Here is a 14,714-nt window from a genome sequence, read left to right on the forward strand (position 1 = left end):
AGGTCCATATATCCTCCACGAGAAGCACGTCTGCAGCGGGGAGGGATCACTGCGGGGGACGATGTCTGCTTTATGTGCCATGAACCCGGTTGTTACCTCCACCAAGGAGGTTGTTTTTCCCGGCGTCTTCGTGCTCAAGATAATTTAAAAGGTTACGGACGGATTTGTATAAAAATTTCAAGAGATGTTGGAAATGTGAAAACGAAATAGTGAATAAATTTTTGTGGCGATCCGGATCACCGTTTGGATCCAGGAATTGTTTAAAAGGATTCTTTAACATCGTGCTTGACGGAGGTTTCCGCTCTCCGAGAGCTTTTCTAGTTTCATATTTAACGAGTAACTTCGTCCGCGGCAGGGCGGGTCGTGCACGCGGCAGGGCGGGTCGTGCACGCGGCAGGGCGGGTCGTGCACGCGGCAGGGCGGGTCGTGCACGCGGCAGGGCGGGTCGTGCACGCGGCAGGGCGGGTCGTTCACGCGGCAGGGCGGGTCGTGCACGCAGCAGGGCGGGTCGTGCACGTGGCTGGGTCCGAGTATTTTAATGCCATCATGTAAAAATGTTCCTACTTTCTCACCACCTCGTTCAGCTGTTTTAACTAAACAATCTGTTTTACCTGCAACAGCAAAAACGCGTAAGAACAAAATGATGTCATTTTCTTCTTGGGACCTCGAGAGAAAGAAAAAAGTTCTCGCTTTTCGTGAAGTATGTAACAAGCTTAAGTGTTTCCCTTATGTTTTTAGAGCAGTGTATATCAGAAAGCAACATCATGATATTTGGAAGTCAGGAAGTCACTTAAAGAGGAGAAACTAAAAATAGATGGTATTGAAACTGAAAGAGGTTTGATGATAAATTTCTAAGGGTTGTAATAGACTCTAAATTAACTTGGAAGCATCATCTACATTATATTAAAAACAATTATTTTGTATAAAACTGCAGTTTAATTGACAAATAAAGCTGTGTCTATAATGTATTGTACCTTAATATCCCGTATGAGACTGACTGTGTTGAGCAGTGGGGCGGCGCCCACAAGACAACACTTAATGACATTGTTGTATTACAGAAACGTGTCATACGCCTGATAAATAACGCTGATTATTATGATCATACACATCCATTGTTTATTAAATCACATTTGATTAAATTTGAGGATTTAGTTTATTGTAAAACAATCCAAATTTTATAAAAAATGCTAAACTAAATATTCTTCCAGAAGGTGTCCAAAATATTTCAAGCTTCAGCAAACTAAATATAACTTCAGAGATTGTTGTAAATTTATACTTCCAAAATCCAGAAAAGATGAAACAAAGATGTTGGTCTTGTTGGGGGGTTCAACTATGGAATAAACTTAGTAATGAGATTAAAAAATGTAATTCTTTATTTAAAAAGAAAGTTTACCAGTTTATTTATGAGAGATGTGTAACTGCATGAACTTATTATCTTTACAAAGGTCACATACTGTATATGTAGTACATTTGTTTTTTGTTGGTATCATTTGTACAAAACTCATCTGATGTAAGTGTATACTTATATATGCATACAAGCTTTCTGCTTCTGCCTGTTTTGCTCTTTCAGTTGTTGATGTATAAAGAAATGAATTATCTGTGACTGAAACAAATAAACTACACTTCTTATAAAATGCATTTTAATGCATTTCTATTGTTGTTTGTTAAAGATCAAAATGAAAACTTGATTCATCATCTTCTATTCCTGAAGACTGAAACATTTTCCAGACAAACAAACATTTTGGTTGTGATTCAGCTCCATATTTCTTATCTGATGTTTCTCAACCTACATTCACACACAAGCTCTTCACAGCAACTCTGTGCTGTGAATAAATAAAGCAGAAGAAAGAAAGCCAGCAGGTAAACAGAGCAGCATTTCTCTCCAGTGATGGAGCATCCCTGCCTCTCTCCTTCATGGCTGTTCAGTCATCATCCTTTGTGTCTGTGTTTGGATCACCTGCACAGGCTCGTAGCAGTTCACCTTCTCAGCTTCTCTTTGGCTGCAGAGCTATGAAACACTGACTCTGCTCCACATTTTCACACATTTCTCACCTGATGGAAAGCTGCTCACACACACTCACCACTTCCTTCCATCCACTGTTACCTAGCAACAAGTTAGGTCATAGCTTCACTTGATTTCATTTTCCAATCATGTGATTTTTCTTTCTTTCTTTTTTTTTTTTCTTTGTCTTGTCCAGCATTTAGGCAAGCAGAATGATGGTCTGGATGCTGTGTTCTGCTGAGCAAATTTTCTCTGCCAAGGGAAGCTTTATAGATATAATGATCCCCTTGACTTTCTGAATTTTTATTTTATTTCTATATTTATTTTGTATTGTTGTTTGAATTGTAGAGTTTGTACTGCTGGACCAGAGAGGACAGACGAAAGACAGAAAGAGACAGGAGAAGAAACACCTCATAAGAAAAGTGAAAGAGATAAAGGGAGAGAAAAGGGAGAGAGAAAAAAACAACTAAAAAATAACCCAAAGAGAAAGAAAACAACCTACAGATGTATACATACACACATACAGGCACATACATACATATACACACACATACACACGCATATATACACATACATATACACACACGTATACACCCATAATATATATATATATACACATATATATACATATGTACACATATACATATACACATACATACATATACACACACACCTCTATGCACACACATACACACACATACATACGTACAAACATATACGCACTTGCCAGTATTAACACATATACATACACATACAAGCCAACTTTAGATCATAGTAACTAAACTATGAATCTAAAAAGTTAAATATAAATGAGAAACAAACAGAAATGAGAAAACTAGCTGCTGTTAGTGAATAAAACTGCAGACGACTCGGTGACTGTGTCACATGCAGAACATGCAGAGTGGAACGTGTTCCGGAAAAGGTGATCATGCCAGTGTGACCCTTCCCACACAAAGGCAAGAGGCCCGCCAGGAGTACCCCCGAGACCAGGGCCATCGGCAGCCATCCCCAGGCGCAGACCCCAACCGCCCCACCCCGGAGCCAGCCATGCACCGACCCAGGAGGAGGCAGAGGGGGGTCCCAGCCAGAGTCCCCCGCAGTCAGGGGGAACAGGCCCCAGCAGGCCCGGACCAGCGAGGACCGGCCCCGCCGGGCACCGGCCACCCAGGGCAGACAGAGCGCGGGCCCCACGGCCCCAAGAGCCCAGAAGCAACCCCCCACCCCCGCAGGCAGAGGGCCCAGCCCACACCGACGGAGGGCCGGGATCCCCAGACCGCCACCGAGCGGCAGCCAGGCCGCACCCCAGCGCACCAGCAGCGCTCCCCGAGCACCAAGACCCTCCACGCACCCACGCACACAAACACACACACACGCACACACATGTGCACACACACACACGCACACATGCACCCACCCACCTACCCCCACCCACACGCATCCACACTTCCTCCTTAAACACACCCTATACACCCATTCTCTTACACACGCTCAAACTCACACTCTCCTACCCCCGTTCTTTATACACACACACCCCCTCACACACACATCCCTGCTCCCTCTATAATCACCCATTCTTCCATACACGCATACCCCACTCTACACACACACACACCTCCCTACACCCCTCTATCCACATTCACAGTCCTCATTGTACACCCACCCCATCACTTCCCTGTATCACCAACATAACCCCACATACACACCCCCACCCATCTGCATACACCCCCCTTCCTCCTATCCCAGCGGCCACCCACTTTCCTAAATTCTTTCACCCTGATCCCCCCACCCCCCCTCTACCCTAACATTCAGTCACCACTTCATCCATTGGCTCATGCATGCCCTCACCTTTCTTTCCCAACGTGTCCCCTGTGAGATACCCCCGGGGGAGCAGGGGATAGGAGGGCCCCGATCAGGGCCCCACAACTACCCCCCACCCCTGTCAATGCCCCCCCACCACTTCACACATGCAGCCGATCCAGCACCACCCAGGGCCAGCAGCAGTCCCACCCCCGCCAGGCCAGCCCAGACCCAGGCCCCCTGAACAGCACCACTCCCCCGCCCAAACTCCTCCGGCACAGCCCCGGAAATAGGGGCGTGGCAGGACCCCATTGTCACCCCCTCCCTCCCAGCTTATGAATGATTGTGAAGTGTGTGTTGTTTGCAATTAAAATTGGGAAGAAGTAACCACATCATGTTGGGTGCGGGACCACCAAAGCAGCCCCGCCCACCGCACACTGCATGGCCCGCCCCCCAAAATATGTCCATGTGTTGTCAGTGTGTGTTTTTTGTGTTATGTTGACTAAGTGTAATTAAAACTGGGAGGTGAACCGATGCTGGGTGCAGCGATCAAGACCACCTTGATGGCCTCTCTCACCACCCAGATCAACATGTCCACCTGTCCACATGTGATTTTTCTTCAGATCAATTCTTCTTTGTATTTTCCTTTTATCCACTTAACAGGAACATGTGTTTCAGTGTGAACTGACCTTGTGGAACAGAGATCATTTTTAATGACATGAAAGTCAACTGAGAATGATTTCTTTGAAATGATGAGTGTGACGAGGTTTTTGGCTGGAATATGTCATTATTAATGCATGTGAGTGAAGATAACTGCTGCTGGGATGAAAGCTGTTTTCTGATCCGGTTAAAGATGCTTCATTTCTATCAGTGATGGTGGGGAGTTGCTTCATATCAGCTGATTCATTATTATATGATCATTATTTCAGCCATAGATATTCACTAAAGCTCAACATCTAGAGAAGGGGTCGGCAACGTGCTGCTCTGGAGCCGCATGCGGCTCTTTAGCTCTTTTTAAATGTTTTTAAAAAATGGAAAAAGATGGGGGAGGGATATATATTTTTGTTTTGAAATGGTTCTGAAGGAGGACAAACATGACACAAACATTCTTCACATTTTCCAATGCTGTAAAAATGTGTAGAATAAATATGAAAATTCAACATTTCTGTCAAGGAAGATTTGTGTCATAGCCTGCGACACACGTAGCCTGTCTATCAGCAGGGCGGGATGTCAGGCAGGTGGTGTTGTAAACAAAACCGGTGGCTGTGTGATGGGCCATGGATCCCAAAGGGAAAAAGAGAAAAATAACCGAGGAGAACAGAGGATTCAATGTTTCTTGGACCGAATCATTTGTATTCATTGCCAATGCGGAAGGATTGCCTGAATGTTTGCTCTGTAGCGAGAAGTTGTGAAATAACAAAAAGAGTCATGTGGAAAGACATTTTCAGGGAAAGCATGCTAGATTTGCCAGTTGGGAGTGAGAGAAAAAGTGTGATTGCATTACTTCTGGAGAAATTAGAGAAGCGCAAAATCAGATTTAAGTGGATTGCATCTCCAACCCGAGAGATAATAAAGCGTGGAAAACCGTTCACAGATGGTGACTACATGAAGGACTCAGTCATCAACATATCAGAACACGTACTTGCTAACTTCAAAAACAAAACCGAGATAATACAGAAAATCAAAGACATGCACCTCTCCGCTAAGACAGTGAAGGAAAGGGCCATTAAAATGACATGCAACATCACCGATCAGCAAATCAACGACATTAATTCAGGACAGTTACATCTTACATGCCCGATGTTGAGGAGCTGACCAGTGATGTCCCAAAACAGAAGTCACACTAAACGGGGAAGAACATAATCCTTCATAGACACATATTGAGTAACAAAGTGGCTGTTGATATAAAATTATTTCTGATTTTTGTCAGTATATATCTGGATCGACGCTTGGTAATATAATCGTGTTTTGGTGCTCAGGTCGGAGGATAGCTGCGTTGGTTGCGTGTCTAAAGAGATAAGGATGCTGCTGCGTTTTACCCTTGCACTGACTTGCTTGGCATTGCACAGAAATCAAACTGTATTAATTTGATTTGATATACTTTACCTATTTAAAAGGCTGCAGGTTTATTTTTTCATAAATACAGGCTGCGTTTTATTGCGCTCTGTTTGTTTCCCAGATAAGGGGCGCGTTATGCATGTTCCATTTTGTTGTTTTTTTCTAATTCTTAAAAATAAAAATTACATTAAAAAAAATTGGATTTCTTTATTGCATTGTTTTAATTTAATCAATGCAACGAAACATAATTCATCAATATTGTAATGAAGTTAAACATGAGACCGGATTGTACAACAGAGTAGTCACGTGGGGCGTCATTCTCTACAGGATGCACTGCGGGGAAAATAAACATTTTATCATTAAGGCTCATTATGTATTTGTAGCCAACTTAGTCATTTTAATAGTAGGCTAATATAGCTAATATAGATACCTTCATGATGAGGCTTTTTATAAGGCTTTTAATTTTTTGTGGCTGCAGACATATTTGTTTTTTGTTTTTTTGGTCCAATATGGCTCTTTCAACATTTTGGGTTGCCGACCCCTGGTCTAGAGGCATCAGTCAGTGATTATATATTAGTTTCTGTCAGACAGAATCAAAGCCTTCTGCTTTTATTTAAAAGATCATCATTTTTTATTAACTGAAACACTGAGGACAAATAAAACATGGTGTCTGACCTCAGAGTCTCCAGTCTGCAGTGTGGACTCTCCAGAAATCCACAAAGATCTTTAACACCAGCCGTCATGTTGTAGTTCCCACTTAGATCGAGTTCTCTCAGATGAGATGGGTTGGACTCCAACGCTGAGGTCAAAGAAGCAAAGCTGGTCTCTGACAATCTGCAGCTCTCCAGTCTGAATAAAGAATAAAAGCTGTGAGCTGAAGCCAACAGGATGCAGGTTAAAACAGTCCAACAGAAGCAGAGAAGAAGAATTCTCATTAATATTAATGACAACATGCTGCTGCTTCAATAAAGACGTAGAGACTTCAATCAGAGTGAGTTCTCTCAGAGACAGACATGACTGATTCTACTGGCTGAACTGGATGAAAAAAGACTTGAGACTTGATATTTGACATTTTTTCTTTCAGTTTCAGATTTTTATTTTTACTTGAAACTTTTGTCTCTGATCTAACAGAAGAGGCTGAATGGACTCCCTCCTATCATGCTGCCTTCAGGAAACCTGGGAACTACAATGATTTCTTTCATACTTCCTTTATTGAAATGACTGAAAACAACCAACAGCAGTGATAAAATGGCTCTCAGTTAACTGTAATGTGTTCAATAAACTTTTATAAAAGGAATAAATCTGCTCCAAGAAACAGCAGTTTCTAGAAGTAACCTGCTCATTTGTGACGTTTTAACGGCAAAGAAATGTTAAAAACAGCAAAGCGACAGAAAGATCGATTAGAACATTTTCATCTAACAACAAAATGACATGAGATTCAATATGATCATGGTCTATTCATAAAGACTGAAATGTTGTTCATCTGGAAATGAAACTAAAGCTCCATCAGTGTTGCGATACTGAACCACTTTGTCCCTTTAAAAGATGCACATTTGCAGGTGAGTCACTGCGAGTCAGTAAGGACGGCGCTCATACATATACACACACGTATCTCTGACAAAACTATCATTTCCACTTTCCATGTCATGTCAGTGGAACCATTTTTTAAATAAATAAAATAAGTGATCCTCACTGTGAACATTTCAGCTTTAATTTTGCTATATTTACTTTTTAAAAATGAAAACAATCTTTTTCAAAACTACTTGCTTTATATCATCAAGTCAGATCAGTAGGATGTAAATGTGGTGGAAATTTTATATGTTCCACCTCACTTATATTAACTTTATGTAGTACTTAAATAATATTATAAATTAAATTTCATTCATATTCTGTAGATGGTGGTCTGCAGAGATGGATCCATGCTGGATTTTACATCATACTGGACCTTGTAGGAATAAATGTCCACATCTTCAAGTAGTGCACTGAAACACAAACAGCTGGAAGGAGTTTCTGCAGCAGCTGACAGAGGAACATCCAGCTGAGTTTACAAAGGAAAACATCCAGCAGGGCAGGTGGAACAATGTGGACTGAAGCACAATCCTCTAGAACGATGAGGTACAGGTACGGAGAAGCAGGAGGGACAAAAGCCCCAAAACTCCGACTGTCAGCTGCACTGCAAAGCCGTGTGCAGGTGCTGCAGGAGCAGAGAAGTGATCTGCGATGGCTGGACTCCTGAATAGTTTACTTAACCTCATAGTAAATCCTGTACTGAAGTTTAGATTTTGTGAGTTTCTGTGGAAAACAAGCTAGAATTATAGCTTTGTACTTAGTTTAATAAAACATTATTAGATTATTTTGGCTATGACCTGATATTAACAGAGTTATTTATTGTCAGGGTCGGTGGCCAAACTTCATAATATTTACCGGGATTCTGTCCTCTCATCATCTTTTTTCCCCAAACCAATTCCTGCTGTTTACAGCGTTTTACTTTCCTTCCTTTGCTAACCTGAGTGGAGACCTATGCTCATCCTGCAGCAGCTGCTGCATTCAGGTACACTCGGACATCTGAGCTTCACTGTGAAGACTTCATCTTACAGTTGATGTTTGATGAAATTTGATTAATTGTTTTGGCTTAGAGGGGGGCACCTGAACTAAAAGTCCTCTTGCAGAAGATCTCAAACTTCTAACAGGGTCATCTGGTTGTAGAAGGTCTGATAAATAGGAGGCTGAATGACCATGGAGGGCTTTAAAGTCAACAGTAAAATCTTAAAATCAGTTCTAGAAATCTTTGTCACAGGTGCCTGTGCCTGTTGGACGCGCTGACGTTGCGGTAACGTATTGTGTCATTTCCTGTTTCCCTAGCGTGTATCACTGCGGATTGCTATGAGCCGTTGGCTCCTTTAACTTCTTTCTAACTTCTATTTATTGTTAACCAACCACTCACTTTAGCGCAAAATATCTTCCCAAACCACTGTTCTATATATTGCATTTATTTTTGGGATCTTTGGCTTTCTGTTTACTGACTTAAACAGCTCAAGCACTCGGTTTTAGCATGGCTGCTAGCTCTCTTCCCACACCCCGGTCCCCTGCCTTTTCTTGCTCGGTGTGTCTGATGTTTAGCTACTCCTCCGCCTCCTTTAGTGATAACGGTAGGTGTATTAAGTGTAGCAGCTTGGCAGCTTTGGAGGCGAGGCTCTGTGAGTTAGAAGCCCAGCTCCGCACTCAGTTAGGGAAGCAATTAGTCAGCAAGCCCCCGTTAGCCAGTGCGGAGCTACCAGCCAGGGCAGCCATCCCGAGCCGTCCCTCAGCAGTTCCCGCGCAGTCGGGAGCCGAGGCGGGCTGGACGACGGTCAGGCGGAAGCGTAGCCCCAAACCAAAACCCACTGGCCACCACCGACCTGTTCACGTTTCTAACAGATTTTCCCCGCTCGGCAACACACCCGCTGAGGCAGAAACCCTGATTATAGGTAGTTCCATAGTCAGAAACGTGGCTCTAGAGACACCGGGGACCATAGTCAAATGCATTCCTGGGGCCAGAGCGGGCGACGTCGAATCGTATTTGAAACTGCTGGCTAAGGCTAAACGTAAATACCGTAAGATTGTAATTCACGTCGGCGGTAACGACACCCGGTTACGCCAATCGGAGGTCACTAAAATTAATGTTGCTTCGGTGTGTAACTTTGCCAAGAGCATGTCGGACTCTGTAGTTTTCTCTGGTCCCTTGCCAAATTTAATCCACGATGACATGTTTAGCCGCATGTCATCCTTCAACCGCTGGTTGTCTAGGTGGTGTCCCGATAACAACGTGGGTTTTATAGATAATTGGAGCGCTTTTTGGGGAAAGCCTGGTCTTATTAGGAGAGATGGCATCCATCCCACGTTGGATGGAGCCGCTCTCTTATCTAGCAATATGGACTCTTTGATTAGTCAGCTAAATTGACAACTCAGGGTTGGGACCAGGAGGCAGAATTGTAGTGCTACACACTTTTCTGCAGCTTCCCACCTGCCGCCGCCCACCCAAAACCCCATTCCGACCTTAAACAACTCCCCAGCAGTAAGAATTTAACAACACAAAAACACTCCTCGGGTTAATCATGAAAACCTCATAAAAATAAAAACAATGGATCTAATAAAATCTGAAAATAAGACAATAAAGTGTGGCCTACTGAATATTAGATCCCTCCCAAATAAGTCTTTATTAGTCAATGACTTGATAGGTGATCACCACATTGATTTATTCTGTCTTACGGAAAACTGGTTACAGCAAGAGGATTATGTTAGTATTAATGAAGCTACGCCAGCTAACTATTTAAACTTTCACATTCCTAGAACTACAGGCAGAGGAGGAGGTGTTGCAGCTATTTTTCAGTCAGAATTTTTAATTAATTCTAAGCACAAAACTAACTATAAATCCTTTGAATTCCTGACATTAAATTTATCTCATCCAAAATGGAATTCAGAGAAACCGCTCCTTTTAGCATTAGTGTATCGCCCACCTGGACCTTACTCCGAGTTTCTGACCGAATTCTCTGATCTCTTGTCTGAGTTAGTGCTGACTACTGATAAGGTCATTGTACTAGGTGATTTTAATATTCATGTTGACAATGAAAATGATAGTTCAAACATTTCCTTTAGCTCTATTCTAAACTCAATTGGGTTTTCACAAAATGTCAATGGTGCCACTCACTCTCATGGTCATACTCTTGATCTTGATCTAACATATGGTATTGAGACTGATAAGCTCAAAGTATTTCCTCAAAACCCTGTCTTGTCCGATCACTTCTTATTAACCTTTGAATTCACTTTATTTGATTACTCACTGACCAAAAATAAATTCTACTATAGTAGAAGTTTATCAGACAATAATATTACAAAATTTAAACAATCAATTGAATCAATTTTTTCACCTCTTCCATGTGTTAGCATGACTGAGAGTCCCCCTTTAAGCCTTACTCCTGCTCAGATTGATCAACATGCTGATACTATAACAGCTTCAATGCGTACAACCTTGGATAATGTTGCTCCCCTAAAGAAGAAGAAATTAGGTAAGATTATGAAGGGTCCCTGGTTTAATTCCCAGCTTCGAGCTCTAAAACAGGCATCAAGGCGTTTGGAAAACAGATGGCGTTCATCAGGACTAGAGGAGTCTCACTTAACCTGGAAAGAAAGTTTAAGCGTATACAAAAAAGCCTTACGTACGGCAAGAACAGCTTATTATTTATCATTGATAGAGGAAAACAAAAACAACCCTCGGTTTCTTTTCAGCACTGTAGCTAGGCTTACTAGGAGCCGGAGCGCTGTGGAGCCATGTATTCCTTTCTCACTTAGCTGTGATGATTTCATGTATTTTTTCAGGAATACAATTGACACTATTAGAGATCAAATTCACAATACTCTTCCTTCTACCTATAATGTTGAGCCTGTTGTGGTCTCTGAAGCATCCTTAGAACCAGGATCTGACTTGTGTCTAAATAGTTTCTGTCCTGTCCAACCCTCTGAATTAACTAAAATAATAGCTTCATCTAAACCATCCACCTGTATCTTAGACCCTCTCCCAACGAGCCTCTTTAAGGACATTTTCCCTTTAATTAATACATCCCTACTAAATCTTATCAATATGTCTTTAGTGACAGGATATGTACCACAATCATTTAAAACTGCTGTAATCAAGCCTTTACTTAAAAAGCAATCTCTGGATCCAGAGGTGATAGCAAATTATAGACCTATATCTAACCTCCCGTTTATGTCCAAAATTCTGGAGAAAATAGTTTCAGCTCAGCTACATGCCCACCTGAGCAGAAATGATTTACGCGAGGAGTTTCAGTCAGGATTTGGAGCTCATCATAGCACTGAGATGGCATTGGTGAAAGTTACTAATGACCTTCTTATGGCCTCAGACAAAGGACTTGTGTCCGTACTTATCTTGCTTGATCTTAGTGCTGCATTTGATACAGTCGATCATAACATTCTGTTACAAAGACTAGAACAGGTGATTGGAATTACAGGTACAGCGTTAAGCTGGTTTAAATCATATTTATTTGATAGACTTCAGTTCCTTCATGTAAATGACAAGTCCTCCACCCAAACTACAGTAAGTCATGGAGTTCCTCAAGGTTCTGTACTTGGACCAGTACTCTTCACGCTATATATGCTCCCTTTAGGCAAAATTATTAGACAGCATGGAATAAACTTTCATTGTTATGCAGATGATACTCAAATATACTTATCCTTTAAACCAGATGAAACAAATCAGCCCAATAGGCTACAAAATTGTCTCATAGACATAAAGACTTGGATGTCTAGAAATTTTCTCCTCTTAAACTCAGATAAGACCGAAGTAATTCTCGTTGGATCTGAAAAACTCAGAGCTAAATTTTCCGGTTTTGTAATGAACCTGGATGGCATTACTTTAGCTTCCAGTGCTACAGTGAGAAACCTTGGAGTAATATTTGACCCTGACCTGTCCTTTGGCCCACATATTAAGCAGGTTACTAAAACAGCCTTCTTTCATTTACGTAATATAGCCAAAATTAGGGACATTCTGTCTCAGAGTGATGCAGAAAAACTGGTTCACGCTTTTGTTACTTCGAGACTAGATTACTGTAACTCTCTATTACTGGGCTGTCCTAAATGTGCCCTGAAAACCCTTCAGCTGATCCAGAATTCTGCAGCCAGAGTCCTGACCAGAACCAACAGGAGAGATCATATTTCTCCAGTTTTAGCCTCTCTTTATTGGCTGCCTGTTGAATCTAGAATAGAATTTAAAATCCTTCTCCTTACATATAAAGCCATCCACAGCCAGGCACCACTATATATCAAAGACCTCATAGTTCCTTATATACCAAGCAGAGTACTTCGTTCGCAGACTGCAGGCTTACTTGTGGTTCCTAGAGTCTCAAAGAGCCGAGCAGGAGGCAGAGCCTTTGGTTATCAGGCCCCTCTCTTATGGAATAAGCTCCCAGTTAGTGTGAGGGAAGCAGACACCCTCCCCACCTTTAAGACTAGGCTGAAGACTTATCTTTTTGATAAGTCCTATAGCTAGGGATGGTTAGCATCCCTTAATTATGCTGCTATAGGTTTAGACTGCTGAGGGACATTTCCTGATACACTGAGCTTCTTTCTTTTTCTCTTTATCTCTCTCTTTTATCCCCCCCCATAACAGTGTTGCATCATTAACATGTATGTCTCCTGTCTCAGCAGGTCTCCCTGGCCGGGAGTAGCAGTTCCTGTTGTCTGTTATCTTTCTGTCCTCTTCCCCCCACACAGCAGAGGCAGATGGCTGCCTGTCCTGAGCCGGGTTCTGCCGGAGGTTTCCTTCCTGTTAAAAGGGAGTTTTTTCCTTCCCACTGTTGCCAGTGTGCTTGCTCAGGATGGGAGATTGAGTTGGACTCAACTCAATCTGTTGGTTTCCTTATATAGGCTATTATGAATTGGCCTTCATTTTGTTTTCCCCTCTGTCTGTAAAGCGTCTTGAGATGGCATTGCCGTGATTTGACGCTATATAAATAAAGTTTAATTGAATTGAAAGTTCTAAAACATACTGGTTAGCCGGTGCAAAGTAGTGCTGGGTGATATGGACTATAACTGATATCCTGATATAAATTTTACTTTATCCTGATACACGATGTGTATTTTGATGTTCTGACATCTCTATAACAGTTTGTTAAATTCAACATTATCATGAATAAAAAGACACCAGTAAGATTTAAGTAAACTCTGCTAAATTTAACTTCATTATAATTTTTCTTTTTCCTACATACTTTTTATCTTTCAGACATTTTATGATTTTACGGGGCACCACAACCCTCAATATCAACCCCAGCCTCTCCTTGAAGATCTAATTTGTTCATTTTATTTTCTATATTTACTCAATATCTTCTATATTTTTTTAATCTTTTCAATTATTTTCCATTAAAATGTTTTTCATCCAAGGCGAGGGAAAAATATCTCGCTGCATTCATGTCATTCACTTGTTTCTCTACTTGATTTGACATCATTATGGTACGATCATGTACAGTTCTTGCTGACAACGGCATATCTTGTCTTTATCCTTAAAGTTATCAAAAAGCTCGTTGGCGACATCAATCATGAACGCTTTGGCTTATTCACCATCTGTAAACAGCTTCCCGCTCCTCACAAATGCTAAAGAACCAGCAAAGCGAGCCGAATTCCAGTCACCTTGTCGGGCCCACACACGGAGCTGCTGCTGACTAGCCTGTACTCTGGACCGTAGTTTCTGCTGTCTCCCGCTGGATATTTCACTGCAAATGTGGCATGGTGTGTGTCAAAGTGTCGCTTTATATTTAACCGTTTCATTGATGAAATTTTATCATTGCATATTAGACACATTACAGAACCTGCTCTCTCCACAAAGGCAAATTCTTCTGTCCATTCCTGCTGAAATGTACAGTACTCCTCATCTGTTCCTCTTTTAACCATCTTCTTGGTTAGAAGGGTTCACTCTGGATAAATAAGCTTCCTAAAAATGAGGGAATATTACTTCTTGGTCTGAAAAGGACTCGTGCAGGCTGTTGTAAATGATCCACTAAAATGAGTGTTTCAGGGTTTCGGACCCTCCCACACACCGGAGTACAGAGGATTGGCTCTTTGCTGCACGCAACAGTGAAAACTTGTGGATGAAAATATATATACGGAAGATTATAATGTGTGATTTTTTGTTTTGTTTATTGTGATGGGTTTTTCTGTATTATTATGTTTTTTTTTTTTTACCAAAGTAACAGCAAAATTATGGATTAATTTTTCTTTGATGAAATTTCTGCTGATTCATCTGAAACTCAGATGCAGCCATAAAAAGAGCTGCATCTGGCTTGCGAGCCATAGGTTCCTGTTCTGAGTT

The 14,714-nt window shown here is 41.7% G+C and overlaps 1 protein-coding gene across 1 annotated transcript in view; it reads right to left on the minus strand.

Annotated features, from left to right (window-relative positions):
* Window positions 1–14,714, minus strand: part of LOC306770758 (NACHT, LRR and PYD domains-containing protein 12-like) — a 190,626-nt gene that overhangs the window by 63,625 nt on the left and 112,287 nt on the right. The window contains exon 11 of the mRNA XM_079259682.1: window positions 6,533–6,706. Within this exon, the coding sequence (XP_079115808.1) occupies window positions 6,533–6,706 (174 nt within the window). The remainder of the gene's footprint in view (window positions 1–6,532; window positions 6,707–14,714) is intronic.

Source organism: Telmatherina bonti (genome assembly GCF_933228915.1).
Source record: "Telmatherina bonti genome assembly, chromosome: 20".
Taxonomy (NCBI): domain Eukaryota; kingdom Metazoa; phylum Chordata; class Actinopteri; order Atheriniformes; family Telmatherinidae; genus Telmatherina; species Telmatherina bonti.